At 36.8% G+C, this 24648-nt stretch overlaps 1 protein-coding gene across 2 annotated transcripts in view; it reads right to left on the reverse strand.

Moving 5' to 3' along the window:
- Nucleotides 1-24648, reverse strand: part of LOC133663603 (cGMP-dependent 3',5'-cyclic phosphodiesterase) — a 460149-nt gene that overhangs the window by 83844 nt on the left and 351657 nt on the right. For both annotated transcript variants that reach the window (XM_062068196.1, XM_062068195.1), the window contains exons 5-7: nucleotides 3211-3320; nucleotides 734-789; nucleotides 593-652 (exon numbers count right to left, since the gene is read on the reverse strand). In XM_062068196.1, coding sequence (XP_061924180.1) covers nucleotides 593-652; nucleotides 734-789; nucleotides 3211-3320 — 226 coding nt within the window. The remainder of the gene's footprint in view (nucleotides 1-592; nucleotides 653-733; nucleotides 790-3210; nucleotides 3321-24648) is intronic.

Here is a 24648-nt window from a genome sequence, read left to right on the forward strand (position 1 = left end):
TGTTTTGTATTATTTTGTAGTTTATTGTCTAAATATACACTCCCATTGTCCACTTAAATATTTCCAAGATATTTCTTTATTCTTAGACAAGGGATTCCCTTCCGTGATTGGTCATTTCTATGGACACAGAAATGACGTCACCTAAAATTGCGTTTACGGCACATAGTAATGTCGTAATTCAGCTCTGAGTGTGACACTTAAGATTCAGTCCTACACTTCGCTGAAAGTGTGAGTAAGACGCTTGATAACTAACTTTTAAGTGCAGCTTTCTGCCAAGAATTTATTTACTCTTAAGTCAACTCTTAGCAGACTTCTTAGGAGTAATTCTAAGAAGCTTGATAAGTACGGCCCCTGATTCTCATCATTTGGATGGGTGGCCAAATACTTTTGGCAATATATATAGCGTACGAGCGCATTTATTTGTGCTAAGACTAAAAGGTGAGCGTCTGATCTGAAATACAAAGCATCTGTCTGCTTTTTATAAAGTAAACACAAGGTCAAAGCTGGTTGATATGCAGAATGTGCGTCGTCGAGGGAAAAAACAGACAAGGTCGAAATCATCAGATAGCCAAAGTCGGCGAGATAAACGTACATGTTTCTCCAGCGTGTTGAGGTGCACTTCATCCTGATCAGTGAGGGGGCTGCAGCCCACCTGCAACACGGAAAATATCAAATCCAGTCCTTGGCTCTCTCTCTCTCCATTGCATGGGACAAACTAATAACAAGAACTCACCAGTAAGACAGCAATGGCCTTGATCCTCTCCTGGTCCAAGATGGGAATAACCACAGCTGGGAAAAAAAAGACAGAACCAAGGAGGCCATTGATTAAAACTCACTCCCTTTAAAGCACCCTTTCATTTCCCTGTCATGTTCTCGCCTCGATCTTAATCTCTTTTCAATTTGTTTCTCGTGCCCTTACTAATAAAAACGTGTGAACGGAACAGGGAATGTGAATCGAAAGCAGACGACACTTTCCACGGTGCGCCTTGTTCCGACGGTTATTGCAAGAAGAACAGACGGCATGGGCAAATTATTAAAAAGGAAAAAACATTGACGTATTCATGAAGCTGCTGCTTTCTGCATGTGTGAATAGCAAACAAGCCAAAAAAAATAAATAATGAAGAATGTGTTTACCGCCAAACAAAGGCTCGTCCTATTAAGGCGCTTTCTGCTTCTTACCGTGTAATCAGAGGAAAAATGAAAAACACTTTAGACGTTCTTGACCGTGAAAAATTGTCAACGGCAATTTTTTCCTGTTCAATGATTCCTTTAACCCAGGGGTCGGCAAACCAAAATACGAAAAAAGTAATCGGTCTGGAGCCGCAAAAAAATTAAAAGACTTACATAAGTGTTATAATGATGGCAACACATGATGTATGTTACGTGCGGGGGGCAAAGTTTGTTCCCCCGGGATGCAAACGGACCACTCCGGACAGGACGTGCAGGTAGGAACATCATTTATTTGTCGAAAGTCAAACAAGTACCAAAAACTGAAAACAAAGCCAGAGGAAACATGTGCCGATCGCACTCCAAGCTAAGGCTAACGCTTAGCATAGGCAAGAAGACAAGGAATACTCACGTAACTGTAGCACATGGGTGTCAAACTCTGGCCGTGTAATTTCACTTGGCCCTTGAGGCGATATTAAATTAACACTAAAGCTGGCCCGCCGATTATATACAGCGGCGGTGCCGCGGTAACACCGCATTCACCGCTAATTCTCATACTTGCCAACCCTCCCGGGAGACCCCCAAATTTCAGTGCTCCTCCCGAAAATCGCCACGTCCGCTTGTCATCCAGTCCAACGAGTGCTGGCCCAGTCACATAATACGTGCGGCTTCTGCACGCACACACAAGTGAATGCAACGCATACTTGATCAACAGCGATACAAGGGGTTCTGGGTATTTGTTCTGTTGTGTTTATGTTGTGTTACGGTGCGGCTGTTCTCCCGAAATGTGTTTGTCATTCTTGTTTGGTGTGGATTCCCGGTGTGGCGTATATTTCTAACAGGGTTAAAGTTGTTTATACGGCCACCCTCAGTGTAACCTGTATGGCTGTTGATCAAGTGTGCGTTACATTCGCGTGTGTGTGCGTACAGAAGCGGCACATATCTTGTGACAACACATAGCACTTGACGCCCCCAAGACTGTGGTCCGGGTGGACTACGAGATATAATGACTGATGAACACCTTAGTTCGATAATGAAGGTTGCCTCAGCTCAAAGCCTGAGCCCCGACATTAATGAACTAGCATCCAAGAAAAGATGGCAGGTATCTGGCTTGGGCACATCAGATTAGATCAGTGTGTTGCAAACTGAGCAGTTTAAAGTCCTGAATGGTTGGTTTATTCATTGTTATTTTATTTTTAAATTTATTAGCCTGTGGAAAAAGTTAATGTTGATATTTACCTCAAAAGGCTGCAAATAGAAAAGAGGCATTCAATTTGTATTTAAATTGTATTTGATATGCCATTGATATTTTTTAATTATTATTTTTATTATTATTTGAAACTCGATTTTGCATGTCACTATAAAGTTATATAAGCCTTGCTTGTTCAATATTTAATGCAAAACTTGTTTGGGTTAAATAAAGTAAATTTTTCGTAGCATAATAATAATATTTTTTGTTTACTTCTAACTCTTAAATCTCTAAATCAATACGTCGATCAAATATATACTTTTTAAAAATGTTTTCGAGTGTTTGTTTTAAACCCTTTTTTTAATAGTCAACATTGCGACTTTTTCTCGTTACATTTCACTTGTTTGCTATCAAACCATTTCTAACATTCCACACGACAAAATAATAAAAGTACGTATTTTGATTCCTGCTGATATTGTATCGGTTTATTATTGGTATCAGCCAAGGCTCGAAGGTCCAATATCGGTATCGTATCGAAAGTGAAAAAGTAATATGGGAAAAGTGAGACATACTTTGTCAAAACTAAATAATACTGAACAAAAACTGGAGTGAAAAATTGTGACCACCCAACAAATAATATATTGGCGTATATACAGTATATCGTTATCGGAAGAGGGTAGTTTCAGCAAATAAAATAACATTTATGTTTTCAAATGAATAGTTTGGATTAGTCAACTTTTCAAAAAACTTGTCCAAAGATCGATTTTTAACTAATCTTTTTGTGGTCTCCTGCATGATTGCAAACACTTAGTCCCTCCTTGAACAAACATCATGTCCAGTACATCCCCACAGACCTCTTTGGTGTGCCGTCAGCGGCGCTGCAAGGTAGCTTCTGTATTTTTCTGGGAGTTCCGACGGTGGAAAGCCCGCACACTGGCATCGCTTCAGCTGGTCAACAGCGTTCCTGAGAGAAGAGAGTTCACTCTGTTATTCATTGAAATGTTGGATTGCGTAACACTTGGCTGCTGATGGAGAAACGTGCGCTGGTGTCGCTGCGCATACCTCATGAAACCACGGGGAATGAGATGGCGGACCACAAAACAAAAGACGTGGCGGATCACTGAAAATTACGTTAATTGATGTTGCGGACCACGTAAAATAATGTGGAGGACCACGTGGAGGGCCGAATAAAATAATGTGCGGGACTACGTGGCGGGCAACGTCAAATGATTTGGTCGATCACATAAAATGATGTGGTAGACCCCGTAAAAGGATTTGGCGGACCACATAAAATGATGTGTTGGGCCACATAAAATGACGAGGCGGACCACATAAAATGATGTAGCAGGTGGTGGACCACATAAAATGATGTGTTGGGCCACATAAAATGACGAGGCGGAACACATAAAATGATGTAGCAGGTGGTGGACCACATAAAATGATGTGGTAGACCCCGTAAAAGGATTTGGCGGACCACATAAAATGATGTGTTGGGCCACATAAAATGACGAGGCGGACCACATAAAATGATGTAGCAGGTGGTGGACCACATAAAATGATGTGTTGGGCCACATAAAATGACGAGGCGGAACACATAAAATGATGTAGCAGGTGGTGGACCACATAAAATGATGTGCTGGGCCACATAAAATGACGAGGCGGACCACATAAAATGATGTAGCAGGTGGTGGACCACATAAAATGATGTGTTGGGCCACATAAAATGATGAGGTGGACCACATAAAATGATGTAGCAGGTGGTGGATCACATAAAATGACGAGGCGGACCACATAAATTATGTGGTGGATCAAATAAAAATATGTGATGGACCATGTGGTGGACCATATAAAATTATGTGTTGGGCCACATAAAATGATGTGGCAGACCACATAAAATGAAATGGCAGACCACGTAAAATGATGTAGCAGACCACCACGTAAAATGATGTGGCAGACCACGTAAAATGATGTGGCAGACCACGTAAAATGATGTGGCAGGCCACGTAAAATGATGTGGTGGCTCTCATAAAATGATGTGATGGACCACGTGGCGGGCCGAATAAAATAATGTGCGGGACTACGTGGCGGGCAACGTCAAATGATTTGGTCGATCACATAAAATGATGTGGTAGAACCCGTAAAAGGATTTGGCGGACCACATAAAATGATGTGTTGGGCCACATAAAATGACGAGGCGGAACACATAAAATGATGTAGCAGGTGGTGGACCACATAAAATGATGTGTTGGGCCACATAAAATGACGAGGCGGAACACATAAAATGATGTAGCAGGTGGTGGACCACATAAAATGATGTGCTGGGCCACATAAAATGACGAGGCGGACCACATAAAATGATGTAGCAGGTGGTGGACCACATAAAATGATGTGTTGGGCCACATAAAATGATGAGGTGGACCACATAAAATGATGTAGCAGGTGGTGGATCACATAAAATGACGAGGCGGACCACATAAATTATGTGGTGGATCAAATAAAAATATGTGATGGACCATGTGGTGGACCACATAAAATTATGTGTTGGGCCACATAAAATGATGTGGCAGACCACGTAAAATGATGTGGCAGACCACATAAAATGATGTGGTGGATCTCATAAAATGATGTGATGGACCATGTGGTGGACCACATAAAATGATGTGGCAGACCACGTAAAATGATGTGGCAGACCACGTAAAATTATGTGGCAAACCATGTAAAATTATGTGGCAGAACACATAAAATGATGTGGTGGATCACATAAAATTATGTGGCAGACCACGTAAAATTATGTGGCAGACCACGTAAAATGATGTGGCAGACCAACTAAAATGATGTGGCAGACCACGTAAAATTATGTGGCAGACCACGTAAAATTATGTGGCAGACCATGTAAAATGATGTGGCGGACCACTTAAAATGATGTGGTGGATCACATAAAATGATGTGGCAGACCACGTAAAATGATGTGGCAGACCACGTAAAATGATTTGGCAGACCACGTAAAATGATGTGGCAGACCACCTAAAATTATGTGGCAGACCATGTAAAATGATGTGGCGGACCACTTAAAATGACGTGGTGGATCACATAAAATGATGTGATGGACCATGTGGTGGACCACGTAAAATGATGTGGCGGACCACATAAAATGATGTGGCAGAACACATAAAATGATGTGGCGGATCACATAAAATGATGTGGTGGATCACATAAAATGATGTGGTGGACCACATAAAATGATGGGGTGGACCACATAAAATGATGTGGTGGATCACATAAAATGATGTGGTGGACCACATAAAATGATGGGGTGGACCACGTAAAAGGATGTGGTGGACCACATAAAATGATGGGGTGGACCACATAAAATTATGTGGTGGACCACATAAAATTATGTGGCAGAACACATAAAATTATGTGGCAGAACACATAAAATGATGTGGTGGACCACATAAAATGATGTGGTGGACCACATAAAATGATGTGGTGGATCACATAAAATGATGTGGTGGACCACATAAAATGATGTGGTGATCACATAAAATGATGTGGTGGACCACATAAAATGATGTGGTGGATCACATAAAATGATGTGGTGGACCACATAAAATGATGGGGTGGACCACATAAAATGATGTGGTGGATCACATAAAATGATGTGGTGGACCACATAAAATGATGGGGTGGACCACATAAAATTATGTGGCGGACCACATAAAATTATGTGGCAGAACACATAAAATTATGTGGCAGAACACATAAAATTATGTGGTGGACCACATAAAATTATGTGGTGGACCACATAAAATGATGTGGTGGACCACATAAAATGATGTGTTGGACCACATAAAATGAAGTGGCGGATCACATAAAATGAAGTGGCAGACCCCGTAAAATGATTTGACAGGCCACATAATAATATGGAATGGACCACGTGGCAGGCAACATTAAAACATGTGGTGGACCACATAAAATTATGTGGCAAATCGAATAAAATGACGGGGCAGGCCACTAAAAATAATCTGGTGGATCACATAAAACGATGTGGCGGATCACATAAATTGACGTGGAGGAACACATTAAAAATGATGTGGGAGGCCGCATAAAATAATATTAAGATTAAAGATTAAAGTACCAATGATTGTCACACACACACTAGATGTGGTGAAATTTGTCCTCTGCATTTGTCCCATCCCCTTGGGGAGCAGTGGGCAGCAGCGGCGCCGCGCCCGGGAATCATTTTGGTGATTTAACCCCCAACTCCAACCCTTTGTTGCTGAGTGCCAAGCAGGGAGGTTATGGGTCCCATTTTTATAGTCTTTGGTATGACTCGGCTGGGATTTGAACTCCAACCTACCGTGGTGCATTACGTTGCGGGCCACATAAAGTAGTGTGGCTGATCATATAACATGACGTAGTGGCCTACATTAAATGATGTGACGGACCACGTGAAATGATGTGGCATGCCATTTAAAATAATGTAAAATTATTTGACGGGCTATACAAAATAATGTGGCAGGCCATTCAAAATAATGCGGCGGGCCACGTAAAATGATTTGGCGGGCCAGTTAAAATGATGAAATGGACCACGTGGCGGGCAACTTTAAAAAAATTGGTGGACCACATAAAATAATGTGGCAGGCCACTAAAAATAGGGTGGTAGATCACATAAAATGATGTGGCGGACAACGTGAAATGATGTGGCATGCCATTTAAAATAATGTAAAATTATTTGACGGGCTATACAAAATAATGTGGCAGGCCATTCAAAATAATGCGGCGGGCCACGTAAAATGATTTGGCGGGCCAGTTAAAATGATGAAATGGACCACGTGGCGGGCAACTTTAAAAAAATTGGTGGACCACATAAAATAATGTGGCAGGCCACTAAAAAATAGGGTGGTAGATCACATAAAATGATGTGGCGGTGGCGGACAACGTGAAATGATGTGGCAGGCCACTAAAAATAGGGTGGTAGATCACATAAAATGATGTGGCGGACAACGTGAAATGATGTGGCAGGCCATGTAAAATAACGTGGCGAGCCAAATAAAATACTATGGTCACATAAAATGACTTGGCGGACCACTTGACGAGCCACATAAAATGATGTGGCAGGCCATGTAAAATAAAGAGGCGGGCCAGCGATATTAGCCTACTATCAAAATGACGCATATCTTCGTTGACAGAAATGTTGAAATGTAATATTTATTCTACACATTTTTACAACATTGGAAAACAAAAGAGGTGGTGGGCCACATAAATAATGGGGCGGGGGCCGAATAAAACGTGGTGCATCACATTAAATGAAGTGGCGGGCCAGAGTGTGCCGTAATGTACGGCGTGTCAACAACAGCATCTATGAAATCCAGGCTCCAACCTCGTTGCCAGCGGTAAAAAAAAAGGATGCATCTATTTGGGGGAGAGGTGCTTATTTGTTTCCAAACACAAGAAAACAAATCTAGGACACAGCGTCTTTAGCACATCTTCATCTATTAAAGCGGGGGCCGCTCTTTGAGGCGATACGGACTGTTTATACGATACCGCACGTTAACAGTGCTTCATGGAGCTGCATATGAATATGGAAATGAGCAATAAAAAGTCTTTCTAGCCATGAACACAGGTACATTTGTCACACACCGGCTCCATTTAATACGTGGCACCAATGCAGCAATTACTCACACGCCACAAACGTGCACATTTATTCCAGCCGGCTAATGTACGGTCTGCTCTGCTTGGGTCCTAAAGCATTATTGCTCAAGGCTGACCACGCTGACAAAAGGGGGGCGTGACCTTTCCTTATTGCCTGTTTTCCAAAGTGCTTTTACAGGGTAAATAGCAAACAGCTCCAATGGGTGGTCAGCAGAGGCCAAGGAACACCACTGTAATTTAGTGTAAACAAATGACAAAATAAAGGGGATCAGACAGGAAAAAGTGCATTGTTTAGCATGCAGGGCGGTGTGTTTACAAGCCGTGCCACAAATAGATCCCCCACGCTTACCGGCGACAATATCCAGCGCAGAATAAATGTTTTGATTGTAATCTCGCTGTTGTGAGACGTGGCAGTGTCAACGATGTACCTGGCGGATGTCATCGTGTCGTCGTTAATGGCTAATGACAGTGAATGTACACTGGCAGCTTCATTAGGCGTAACTGTAAGGCCATCAGTGAGACACACATGAGGGCTAATGGTGTGTTCGTGTGCAGCAGGAAATGTTACGCCTCTCTTAGCAATTCTGTACGTGGCAGTTATGTATATTTTTTTATAGAATAGAATAGAATAGAAAGTACTTTATTGATCCCTGGGAGAAATTCAGCACCACAGTTAGCTCACAATAAACAATAAACACTTAGGTATTTTTTACATGTGAATAATATAAATAGTCTATTATACAGCATTATTCACACGTGAATAATATAAATACAGTCTATTATACAGCATTATTCACATGTGAATAATATAAATACAGTCTATTATACAGCATTATTCACATATAAATAATATAAATACAGTCTATTATACAGCATTATTCGCATGTGACTAATATAAATACAGTCTATTATACAGCATTATTCACATGTGAATAATATAAATACAGTCTATTATACAGCATTATTCGCATGTGAATAATATAAATGCAGTCTATTATACAGCATTATTTGCATGTGAATAATATAAATACAGTCTATTATACAGCATTATTCGCATGTGAATAATATTAATACAGTCTATTATACAGCATTATTCGCATGTGACTAATATAAATACAGTCTATAATACAGCATTATTCGCATGTGAATAATATAAATACAGTCTATTATACAGCATTATTCGCATGTGAATAATATAAATGCAGTCTATTATACAGCATTATTCGCATGTGAATAATATAAATACAGTCTATTATACAGCATTATTCGCATGTGAATAATATAAATGCAGTCTTTTATACAGCATTATTCGCACGTGAATTGTGGTAATCTGTAAATGTCCTTGCCTATTTCTGTTGTCTGCACTCCATGTTCACTCTCTCTCTCGTTCACAGTATGGAGTGCAGCTGACGCAAGGCAGCAGCACACACCTGACTGTAATTAAAAACAGCCTATTTAACCAGGCTGCTGACAACCGGTGAGCGCCGGAACTTTGCCATTGCTTCCATACGGTTGGTCGTGCCAAGAGGACTCTCTAGTTCGTGTACCTTTCACCTCAGGTTGGCCCGTATTAATCCTAGCCTTGTCTAGCGTTTTATTTTTTGTACCTAGTCTTATTACTTCTCTCATGAAGTATATTTTTCCTAGCCTTGTCTAGCGCTTTTAGTTTTGTGTGTTTGTTTTCTCTCAGTAGTTTTTTACATGGTGTGTTGTGTGTTTTCCACCATCGCCTTTTGTTTTTGCTACCTTGTGCTTCCGCCTAATAAAGAGGAAGAACAATTGTAAACCCCAAATTCGTCTCTGCATCCTTGGGATCCACATCACCAACTCCTAACAGAAAGTTCCGGCCCAACTATGGAACCCGCAGAGACAGACTCCTGGAAAAGAGCATTGCAAGGCCAGGCTCAAAGGATCAACCAGCAGGGGGACCAGCTTGACCACCTGAGCCGAGGTCTACAGGGGATGTCGGAGCGTCAAGACGCCATGTTGGAGCGAATCAACATGCTGTTAGCCACCGTCGTACCCACCTCGACCACCGTGCCTGACCAGGCATCCACCCAGCCTACACAACCCGCTAGTACTAGCAACATACGGCTTTCCCGACCCGGACGTTTTTCCGGGGAAAAGGAAGACGTAAGACAATTCCTGACGCAGTGTGAACTTCATTTTGAGCTAAACGCTTCCGCTTTCACCTCTGAGCGGGCTAAGGTAGCGTTTGTGATCTCTCACCTGTCTGGTCGTGCTGGCACCTGGGCGACTGCAGAATGGAACCGTCAGACCACCTCCAGCTCCACATACGCGAACTTTTCCAAATCCTTGAAGCAAATCTTCCAACGACGACTCCCAGGTAGAGAGGCAGCGAGATCCCTTTTCCGGCTGCAACAGGGTTCACGACGGGTCGCGGATTACGCGATCGAGTTCCGCACCATGGCGGCCGATTGTGACTGGGGTCCCTCAGCACTATTGGACGCTTTCTTCCTGGGTCTCGCGGACGAGATTCGTCACATGATGATCTCGCTGTCACTCCCGACGAATCTGGATGATCTCATCGAGCTGGCGGTGCAAATCGACTTCCGCCTATTGGAGGAGAGGAGGGATCGACTAGGAAGACAAGCCCCACCTTGCAGCCAATCAGCGCCTGCTAGACCTGCCATCTGCAAGACGGAGCAACTCGAAGACAACCCCCCTTCATGGCAGATAGATGAGCCGATGCAACTGGGAGGCCGCCGACTCACTGCCGCCGAGAGGGAACGTCGCGTTCGCCTCCAACTCTGCCTATACTGTGGGGCCGCTGATCATCTCATCTCCCGCTGCAAGGAACTGCCGCGCTCCGCCGCACGGCCACGAGTGCGCCCTCACTCGCCAGAGGACACGTCCACCAGAGGTCGCCGTTCTCCTTCGTTGGCCGCAGGCAGAATGCAGCTAAAAGGTACTCTTTCTTGGTCTAACCAACAAATAGACATTTGCGCTCTCATTGACTCAGGAGCAGATGATAACTTTTTGGATTTTGAGTTCATGAGACTCCATAAGATTCCTGTTGTCAAACTATTTGTGCCCAAGAGGGTGTATTCTCTTGATGGGCGCCTATTAGCCAGCATAACCCACCAGACACTCCCACTCTTGTCTGGAAATCATTGTGAGAAAATAATTTTTCTTGTTGTGCCATCACGGTCCGCGCCCGTCATTCTAGGGTTAACCTGGTTACATAAGCATAACCCGCACATAGACTGGCCTCGTTCGGCCATTATTAATTGGAGTGTAACCTGCCACACACATTGTCTTCGTTCCGCAGCAGGATCTCATACACCGCCACCTACCGCTGTTATAGAGAACATAGACTTGACAAACGTGCCCAAGCACTACCATGACTTAAGGGCGGTGTTTAGCAAGGATAGAGCACTCTCACTTCCCCCCCACCGACCCTACGATTGTGGCATTGATTTGCTAGCCGGGGCGGCGTTACCATCGACCCGTATGTACAAGGTGTCTAACACCGAACTCAAAGCACTAGAAGAATACATAAACACATCTATAGCTGCCGGCCTCATTCGCCCTTCGACCGCACCTGTAGCCGCTGGATTTTTTTTTGTCGAAAAGAAGGACAAGTCCCTACGGCCTTGTATAGACTACCGCACTCTTAATCAGATTACTATCAAGAATAAGTATCCTCTACCACTCCTTGATTCAGCTTTTACTCCATTACAATCAGCGAGGTTTTTTACTAAACTCGATCTACGTAACGCTTACCATCTTGTTCGCATCCGAGAGGGGGATGAATGGAAGACCGCATTCAACACTCCTCTCGGACATTTTGAGTATCTTGTCATGCCTTTTGGACTTACTAATGCACCTGGCGTTTTTCAGGGTTTCATTAATGACATTTTTCGGGACATGACAGGTCGTTTTCTCTTTGTTTACTTGGACGATATATTAATTTATTCATCAACATTTGACGAACATGTGCAGCAGGTTCGGTTAGTCCTTCAACGATTGCTCGAGAACAAACTGTTCGTCAAGGCGGAAAAATGCGAGTTTCACTCATCCTCCATTCCATTCTTAGGTTTTATCATTGAGGAGGGTAGACTCAGACCGGATCCCGCTAAGGTAAAAGCAGTAGTAGATTGGCCCACTCCGGTTTCCAAGAAGCACCTTCAGAGATTCTTGGGCTTCTCTAATTTTTATAGGCGATTTATTCGTAATTTTAGTCGCGTCGCTGAGCCACTTACGAGGCTAACCTCTACTAAGGTTCCGTTTGAATGGGGACCCGAAGCCAATTCCGCGTTCTTGAGGCTGAAAAGGTTGTTTACTTCTGCCCCTGTTCTGTGTTACCCTGACCGTTCTCTCCAATTTTTTGTTGAGGTGGACGCTTCTGATTCAGGTGTAGGGGCCGTACTCTCCCAGAAATCTACCACCGACCAGAAGTTGCACCCCTGTGCTTTCTTCTCTCGTCGCCTATCCCCTGCTGAGAGAAATTATGACATTGGCAACAGGGAGCTTCTGGCGGTCATTTTGGCCCTTCAGGAGTGGAGACATTGGCTGGAAGGGGCGGAGCAACCATTCATCATCTAAACAGACCACAAGAACCTGTCCTACTTAAGGACCGCACAGAGACTGAACCCCCGCCAGGCCAGGTGGCAACTATTTCTGACCCGTTTTAACTTTATCATCACTTTCCGACCTGGTTCTCAGAATGGGAAGCCCGATGCCCTGTCCCGTGTCTACTCTTCATCCTTTGAGAATTCTTCACATGAACCAATTGTTCCCCATACCCACGTCATTGGGGGACTCCAGTGGGACATCGAGCGGCAAGTCTTGGAGGCCCTGAAGTCGGACACATCTCCTCGGGGCTGCCCACCAGGCCGGTTGTTTGTGGTTCCTCGGCTCCGCTCCAGCGTTCTGGATTGGGCACATGGGTCGAGGATCGCTTGCCATCCAGGTATTCGTCGCACCAGTTTTGTCCTCTCCCAGCGTTTTTGGTGGCCATCCATTCTGGCAGATACGAAGGCGTTTGTGGCAGCATGTCGGATCTGCGCCCGGAACAAGGCATCCCACCAGGCTCCAGCAGGACTGTTACACCCATTACCCATCCCCTCCCGCCCGTGGTCACACATAGCTGTGGACTTTGTCACAGGACTACCCCCCTCCGAGGGTAATGACACTGTCTTGACCATTGTGGACCGGTTCTCGAAGATGGCCCACTTCGTGGCCCTCCCCAAGCTGCCGTCAGCTCTTGAAACTGCCCAATTATTAGTGCTCCACGTTTTCCGGCTGCACGGCATCCCCACTGATGTGGTATCCGACAGAGGACCACAGTTTTCCTCGGCCGTCTGGAGGGCATTCTGCAAATCTCTGGGGGCCTCCCCTAGCCTGTCCTCCGGCTACCACCCTCAGAGCAATGGACAGACCGAGCGGACCAACCAAGACCTGGAGGCAGCCATCCGGTGCACTTGTCATCAGCAACCTTCGACCTGGTCTGAGAATCTCCCATGGATCGAATACGCTCACAATTCCCTCATTAGCTCCGCCACCGGCCTGTCTCCATTTCACGTCGCCTATGGGTTCCAACCACCAGTTTTTCCTTCTACCCAACCCAGTGCCGACGTCCCATCTGTTACTGCACACCTACATCGGGCTCACCAGGCTTGGCGCAACACCAGGGCAGCGTTAAGAAGAACATCGGCCAGGAATCAACTCTTAGCCAACCGCCATCGCACACCAGCCCCACACTACCTGTTGGGACAGAAGGTCTGGTTATCGTCTCGGGACCTACCATTGGCCACCGAATCTAGGAAACTGGCTCCCAGGTTCATTGGACCATTCCCCATTGCCAAGATCATCAATCGTGTTGCAGTCAAGCTCCATCTCCCTAGATCTCTCAAGTGCCATCCTGTTTTTCACGTGTCCCGCATCAAGCCTGTCTCATCCAGCCCGCTCAGTCCTCCGGAGGTACCGCCTCCTCCACCCAGGCTGGTTGATGGTCACCCAGCATTTACTGTAAACACCATCTTGGATGTGAGAAGAAGGGGAAGGGGTTTCCAATACCTGGTGGACTGGGAGGGGTACGGCCCAGAGGAACGGTCATGGATTTCTAGATCGCTTATAATTGACAAGGACTTGATCAAGGACTTTTACGTTCGATTCCCAGACAAGCCAGGTAGGCCGCCAGGAGGCGTCCGTTGAGGGGGGGGTACTGTGGTAATCTGTAAATGTCCTTGCCTATTTCTGTTGTCTGCACTCCATGTTCACTCTCTCTCTCGTTCACAGTATGGAGTGCAGCTGACGCAAGGCAGCAGCACACACCTGACTGTAATTAAAAACAGCCTATTTAACCAGGCTGCTGACAACCGGTGAGCGCCGGAACTTTGCCATTGCTTCCATACGGTTGGTCGTGCCAAGAGGACTCTCTAGTTCGTGTACCTTTCACCTCAGGTTGGCCCGTATTAATCCTAGCCTTGTCTAGCGTTTTATTTTTTGTACCTAGTCTTATTACTTCTCTCATGAAGTATATTTTTCCTAGCCTTGTCTAGCGCTTTTAGTTTTGTGTGTTTGTTTTCTCTCAGTAGTTTTTTACATGGTGTGTTGTGTGTTTTCCACCATCGCCTTTTGTTTTTGCTACCTTGTGCTTCCGCCTAATAAAGAGGAAGAACAATTGTAAACCCCAAATTCGTCTCTGCATCCTTGGGATCCACATCACCAACTCCTAACATGAATAATATAAATACAGTCTATTATACAGCATTATTCGCATGTGAATAATATAAATGCAGTCTATTATACAGCATTATTCGCATGTGAATATTATAAATACAGTCTATTATACAGCATTATTCGCATGTGAATAATATAAATACAGTCTATTATACAGCATTATTCACACGTGAATAATATAAATACAGTCTATTATACAGCATTATTCACACGTGAATAATATAAATACAGTCTATTATACAGCATTATTCACATGTGAATAATATAAATACAGTCTATTATACAGCATTATTCACATGTGAATAATATAAATACAGTCTATTATACAGCATTATTCACATATAAATAATATAAATACAGTCTATTATACAGCATTATTCGCATGTGAATAATATAAATATAGTCTATTATACAGCATTATTCGCATGTGACTAATATAAATACAGTCTATTATACAGTATTATTCACATGTGAATAATATAAATACAGTCTATTATACAGCATTATTCGCATGTGAATAATATAAATACAGTCTATTATACAGCATTATTCGCATGTGAATAATATAAATGCAGTCTATTATACAGCATTATTCGCATGTGAATAATATAAATGCAGTCTATTATACAGCATTATTCGCACGTGAATAATATAAATACAGTCTATTATACAGCATTATTCGCACGTGAATAATATAAATACAGTCTACTATACAGCATTATTCGCATGTGAATAATATAAATACAGTCTATTATACAGCATTATTCGCACGTGAATAATATAAATACAGTCTACTATACAGCATTATTCACACGTGAATAATATAAATACAGTCTATTATACAGCATTATTCGCATGTGAATAATATAAATGCAGTCTATTATACATCATTATTCGCACGTGAATAATATAAATACAGTCTATTATACAGCATTATTCACATGCGAATATTATAAATACAGTCTATTATACAGCATTATTCACATGCAAATAATATAAATACAGTCTATTATACAGCATTATTCGCATGTGAATAATATAAATGCAGTCTATTATACAGCATTATTCGCACGTGAATAATATAAATACAGTCTATTATACAGCATTATTCGCACGTGAATAATATAAATACAGTCTATTATACAGCATTATTCACATGTGAATGATATAAATACAGTCTATTATACAGCATTATTCACATGCGAATATTATAAATACAGTCTATTATACAGCATTATTCACATGCAAATAATATAAATACAGTCTATTATACAGAATTATTCACACGTGAATAATATAAATACAGTCTATTATACAGCATTATTCGCACGTGAATAATATAAATACAGTCTATTATACAGCATTATTCGCATGTGAATATTATAAATACAGTCTATTATACAGAATTATTCGCACGTGAATAATATAAATACAGTCTATTATACAGCATTATTCGCACGTGAATAATATAAATACAGTCTATTATACAGCATTATTCGCATGTGAATAATATAAATACAGTATATTATACAGCATTATTCACATGTGAATAATATAAATACAGTCTATTATACAGCATTATTCGCATGTGAATAATATAAATACAGTATATTATACAGCATTATTCACATGTGAATAATATTAATACAGTCTATTATACAGCATTATTCGCATGTGAATAATATAAATACAGTCTATTATACAGCATTATTCACATGTGAATAATATAAATACAGTCTATTATACAGCATTATTCGCATGTGAATAATATAAATACAGTATATTATACAGCATTATTCACATGTGAATAATATTAATACAGTCTATTATACAGCATTATTCGCATGTGAATAATATAAATACAGTCTATTATACAGCATTATTCACATATAAATAATATAAATACAGTCTATTATACAGCATTATTTGCACGTGACTAATATAAATACAGTCTATTATACAGCATTATTCACATGTGAATAATATAAATACAGTCTATTATACAGCATTATTCACATATAAATAATATAAATACAGTCTATTATACAGAATTATTCGCATGTGACTAATATAAATACAGTCTATTATACAGCATTATTCGCACGTGAATAATATAAATACAGTCTATTATACAGCATTATTCGCATGTGAATAATATAAATACAGTCTATTATACAGCATTATTCGCATGTGAATAATATAAATACAGTCTATTATACAGCATTATTCGCATGTGAATAATATTAATACAGTCTATTATACAGCATTATTCGCATGTGAATAATATAAATACAGTCTATTATACAGCATTATTCACACGTGAATAATATAAATACAGTCTATTATACAGCATTATTCGCATGTGAATAATATAAATACAGTCTATTATACAGCATTATTCGCATGTGAATAATATAAATGCAGTCTATTATACAGCATTATTCGCATGTGAATATTATAAATACAGTCTATTATACAGCATTATTCGCATGTGAATAATATAAATACAGTCTATTATACAGCATTATTCACACGTGAATAATATAAATACAGTCTATTATACAGCATTATTCACACGTGAATAATATAAATACAGTCTATTATACAGCATTATTCACATGTGAATAATATAAATACAGTCTATTATACAGCATTATTCACATGTGAATAATATAAATACAGTCTATTATACAGCATTATTCACATATAAATAATATAAATACAGTCTATTATACAGCATTATTCGCATGTGAATAATATAAATATAGTCTATTATACAGCATTATTCGCATGTGACTAATATAAATACAGTCTATTATACAGTATTATTCACATGTGAATAATATAAATACAGTCTATTATACAGCATTATTCGCATGTGAATAATATAAATACAGTATATTATACAGCATTATTCACATGTGAATAATATTAATACAGTCTATTATACAGCATTATTCGCATGTGAATAATATAAATACAGTCTATTATACAGCATTATTCACATATAAATAATATAAATACAGTCTATTATACAGCATTATTTGCACGTGACTAATATAAATACAGTCTATTATACAGCATTATTCACATGTGAATAATATAAATACAGTCTATTATACAGCATTATTCACATATAAATAATATAAATACAGTCTATTATACAGAATTATTCGCATGTGACTAATATAAATACAGTCTATTATACAGCATTATTCGCACGTGAATAATATAAATACAGTCTATTATACAGCATTATTCGCATGTGAATAATATAAATACAGTCTATTATACAGCATTATTCGCATGTGAATAATATAAATACAGTCTATTATACAGCATTATTCGCATGTGAATAATATTAATACAGTCTATTATACAGCATTATTCGCATGTGAATAATATAAATACAGTCTATTATACAGCATTATTCACACGTGAATAATATAAATACAGTCTATTATACAGCATTATTCGCATGTGAATAATATAAATACAGTCTATTATACAGCATTATTCGCATGTGAATAATATAAATGCAGTCTATTATACAGCATTATTCGCATGTGAATATTATAAATACAGTCTATTATACAGCATTATTCGCATGTGAATAATATAAATACAGTCTATTATACAGCATTATTCACACGTGAATAATATAAATACAGTCTATTATACAGCATTATTCACACGTGAATAATATAAATACAGTCTATTATACAGCATTATTCACATGTGAATAATATAAATACAGTCTATTATACAGCATTATTCACATGTGAATAATATAAATACAGTCTATTATACAGCATTATTCACATATAAATAATATAAATACAGTCTATTATACAGCATTATTCGCATGTGAATAATATAAATATAGTCTATTATACAGCATTATTCGCATGTGACTAATATAAATACAGTCTATTATACAGTATTATTCACATGTGAATAATATAAATACAGTCTATTATACAGCATTATTCGCATGTGAATAATATAAATACAGTCTATTATACAGCATTATTCGCATGTGAATAATATAAATGCAGTCTATTATACAGCATTATTCGCATGTGAATAATATAAATGCAGTCTATTATACAGCATTATTCGCACGTGAATAATATAAATACAGTCTATTATACAGCATTATTCGCACGTGAATAATATAAATACAGTCTACTATACAGCATTTTTCGCATGTGAATAATATAAATACAGTCTATTATACAGCATTATTCGCACGTGAATAATATAAATACAGTCTACTATACAGCATTATTCACACGTGAATAATATAAATACAGTCTATTATACAGCATTATTCGCATGTGAATAATATAAATGCAGTCTATTATACATCATTATTCGCACGTGAATAATATAAATACAGTCTATTATACAGCATTATTCACATGCGAATATTATAAATACAGTCTATTATACAGCATTATTCACATGCAAATAATATAAATACAGTCTATTATACAGCATTATTCGCATGTGAATAATATAAATGCAGTCTATTATACAGCATTATTCGCACGTGAATAATATAAATACAGTCTATTATACAGCATTATTCGCACGTGAATAATATAAATACAGTCTATTATACAGCATTATTCACATGTGAATAATATAAATACAGTCTATTATACAGCATTATTCACATGCGAATATTATAAATACAGTCTATTATACAGCATTATTCACATGCAAATAATATAAATACAGTCTATTATACAGAATTATTCACACGTGAATAATATAAATACAGTCTATTATACAGCATTATTCGCACGTGAATAATATAAATACAGTCTATTATACAGCATTATTCGCATGTGAATATTATAAATACAGTCTATTATACAGAATTATTCGCACGTGAATAATATAAATACAGTCTATTATACAGCATTATTCGCACGTGAATAATATAAATACAGTCTATTATACAGCATTATTCGCATGTGAATAATATAAATACAGTATATTATACAGCATTATTCACATGTGAATAATATAAATACAGTCTATTATACAGCATTATTCGCATGTGAATAATATAAATACAGTATATTATACAGCATTATTCACATGTGAATAATATTAATACAGTCTATTATACAGCATTATTCGCATGTGAATAATATAAATACAGTCTATTATACAGCATTATTCACATGTGAATAATATAAATACAGTCTATTATACAGCATTATTCGCATGTGAATAATATAAATACAGTATATTATACAGCATTATTCACATGTGAATAATATTAATACAGTCTATTATACAGCATTATTCGCATGTGAATAATATAAATACAGTCTATTATACAGCATTATTCACATATAAATTATATAAATACAGTCTATTATACAGCATTATTTGCACGTGACTAATATAAATACAGTCTATTATACAGCATTATTCGCACGTGAATAATATAAATACAGTCTATTATACAGCATTATTCACATATAAATAATATAAATACAGTCTATTATACAGAATTATTCGCATGTGACTAATATAAATACAGTCTATTATACAGCATTATTCGCACGTGAATAATATAAATACAGTCTATTATACAGCATTATTCGCATGTGAATAATATAAATACAGTCTATTATACAGCATTATTCGCATGTGAATAATATAAATACAGTCTATTATACAGCATTATTCGCATGTGAATAATATTAATACAGTCTATTATACAGCATTATTCGCATGTGAATAATATAAATACAGTCTATTATACAGCATTATTCACACGTGAATAATATAAATACAGTCTATTATACAGCATTATTCGCATGTGAATAATATAAATACAGTCTATTATACAGCATTATTCGCATGTGAATAATATAAATACAGTCTATTATACAGCATTATTCGCATGTGAATAATATTAATACAGTCTATTATACAGCATTATTCGCATGTGAATAATATAAATACAGTCTATTATACAGCATTATTCACACGTGAATAATATAAATACAGTCTATTATACAGCATTATTCGCATGTTAATATTATAAATACAGTCTATTATACAGCATTATTCGCATGTGAATAATATAAATACAGTCTATTATACAGCATTATTCGCATGTGAATAATATAAATACAGTCTATTATACAGCATTATTCACATGTGAATGATTTAAATACAGTCTATTATACAGCATTATTCGCATGTGAATAATATAAATACAGTCTATTATACAGCATTATTCACATGTGAATAATACAAATACAGTCTATTATACAGCATTATTCGCACGTGAATAATATAAATACAGTCTATTATACAGCATTATTCGCATGTGAATAATATAAATACAGTCTATTATACAGCATTATTCGCGTGTGAATAAAATAATATAAATGCAGACTATTATACAGCATTATTCGCACGTGAATAATATAAATACAGTCTATTATACAGCATTATTCACACGTGAATAATATAAATACAGTATATTATACAGCATTATTCGCATGTGAATAATATAAATGCAGTCTATTACAGCATTATTCACATATAAATAATATAAATACAGTCTATTATACAGCATTATTTGCACGTGACTAATATAAATACAGTCTATTATACAGCATTATTCGCACGTGAATAATATAAATACAGTCTATTATACAGCATTATTCACATATAAATAATATAAATACAGTCTATTATACAGAATTATTCGCATGTGACTAATATAAATACAGTCTATTATACAGCATTATTCGCACGTGAATAATATAAATACAGTCTATTATACAGCATTATTCGCATGTGAATAATATAAATACAGTCTATTATACAGCATTATTCGCATGTGAATAATATAAATACAGTCTATTATACAGCATTATTCGCATGTGAATAATATTAATACAGTCTATTATACAGCATTATTCGCATGTGAATAATATAAATACAGTCTATTATACAGCATTATTCACACGTGAATAATATAAATACAGTCTATTATACAGCATTATTCGCATGTGAATAATATAAATACAGTCTATTATACAGCATTATTCGCATGTGAATAATATAAATACAGTCTATTATACAGCATTATTCGCATGTGAATAATATTAATACAGTCTATTATACAGCATTATTCGCATGTGAATAATATAAATACAGTCTATTATACAGCATTATCCACACGTGAATAATATAAATACAGTCTATTATACGGAATTATTCGCATGTGAATATTATAAATACAGTCTATTATACAGCATTATTCGCATGTGAATAATATAAATACAGTCTATTATACAGCATTATTCGCATGTGAATAATATAAATACAGTCTATTATACAGCATTATTCACATGTGAATGATTTAAATACAGTCTATTATACAGCATTATTCGCATGTGAATAATATAAATACAGTCTATTATACAGCATTATTCACATGTGAATAATACAAATACAGTCTATTATACAGCATTATTCGCACGTGAATAATATAAATACAGTCTATTATACAGCATTATTCGCATGTGAATAATATAAATACAGTCTATTATACAGCATTATTCGCGTGTGAATAAAATAATATAAATGCAGACTATTATACAGCATTATTCGCACGTGAATAATATAAATACAGTCTATTATACAGCATTATTCACACGTGAATAATATAAATACAGTCTATTATACAGCATTATTCGCATGTGAATAATATAAATACAGTCTATTATACAGCATTATTCGCATGTGAATAATATAAATATAGTCTATTATACAGCATTATTCGCATGTGAATAATATAAATACAGTCTATTATACAGAATTATTCGCATGTGAATAATATAAATGCAGTCTATTATACAGCATTATTCGCATGTGAATAATATAAATGCAGTCTATTATACAGCATTATTTGCACGTGAATAATATAAATACAGTCTATTATACAGCATTATTCACACGTGACTAATATAAATACAGTCTATTATACAGCATTATTCGCATGTGAATAATATAAATACAGTCTATTATACAGCATTATTCACATGTGAATAATATAAATACAGTCTATTATACAGCATTAGTCGCATGTGACTAATATAAATACAGTCTATTATACAGCATTATTCACATGTGAATAATATAAATACAGTCTATTATACAGCATTATTCGCATGTGAATAATATAAATACAGTCTATTATACAGCATTATTCGCACGTGAATAATATAAATGCAGTCTATTATACAGCATTATTCGCACTTGAATAATATAAATACAGTCTATTATACAGCATTATTCACACGTGAATAATATAAATACAGTCTATTATACAGCATTATTCGCACGTGAATAATATAAATACAGTCTATTATACAGCATTATTCGCATGTGAATAATATAAATACAGTCTATTATACAGCATTATTTGCATGTGAATAATATAAATACAGTCTATTATACAGCATTATTCGCATGTGAATAATATAAATACAGTCTATTATACAGCATTATTCGCATGTGAATAATATAAATACAGTCTATTATACAGCATTATTCGCATGTGAATAATATAAATACAGTCTATTATACAGCATTATTCGCATGTGAATAATATAAATACAGTCTATTATACAGCATTTTTCGCATGTGAATAATATTAATACAGTCTATTATACAGCATTATTCGCATGTGAATAATATAAATACAGTCTATTATACAGCATTATTCACACGTGAATAATATAAATACAGTATATTATACAGCATTATTCACATGTGAATAATATTAATACAGTCTATTATACAGCATTATTCGCATGTGAATAATATAAATACAGTCTATTATACAGCATTATTCACATATAAATAATATAAATACAGTCTATTATACAGCATTATTTGCACGTGACTAATATAAATACAGTCTATTATACAGCATTATTCGCACGTGAATAATATAAATACAGTCTATTATACAGCATTATTCACATATAAATAATATAAATACAGTCTATTATACAGAATTATTCGCATGTGACTAATATAAATACAGTCTATTATACAGCATTATTCGCACGTGAATAATATAAATACAGTCTATTATACAGCATTATTCGCATGTGAATAATATAAATACAGTCTATTATACAGCATTATTCGCATGTGAATAATATAAATACAGTCTATTATACAGCATTATTCGCATGTGAATAATATAAATACAGTCTATTATACAGCATTTTTCGCATGTGAATAATATTAATACAGTCTATTATACAGCATTATTCGCATGTGAATAATATAAATACAGTCTATTATACAGCATTATTCACACGTGAATAATATAAATACAGTATATTATACAGCATTATTCACATGTGAATAATATTAATACAGTCTATTATACAGCATTATTCGCATGTGAATAATATAAATACAGTCTATTATACAGCATTATTCACATATAAATAATATAAATACAGTCTATTATACAGCATTATTTGCACGTGACTAATATAAATACAGTCTATTATACAGCATTATTCGCACGTGAATAATATAAATACAGTCTATTATACAGCATTATTCACATATAAATAATATAAATACAGTCTATTATACAGAATTATTCGCATGTGACTAATATAAATACAGTCTATTATACAGCATTATTCGCACGTGAATAATATAAATACAGTCTATTATACAGCATTATTCGCATGTGAATAATATAAATACAGTCTATTATACAGCATTATTCGCATGTGAATAATATAAATACAGTCTATTATACAGCATTATTCGCATGTGAATAATATTAATACAGTCTATTATACAGCATTATTCGCATGTGAATAATATAAATACAGTCTATTATACAGCAT

This window comes from Entelurus aequoreus, linkage group LG13, assembly GCF_033978785.1.
Source record: "Entelurus aequoreus isolate RoL-2023_Sb linkage group LG13, RoL_Eaeq_v1.1, whole genome shotgun sequence".
Classification (NCBI taxonomy): Eukaryota; Metazoa; Chordata; class Actinopteri; order Syngnathiformes; family Syngnathidae; genus Entelurus; species Entelurus aequoreus.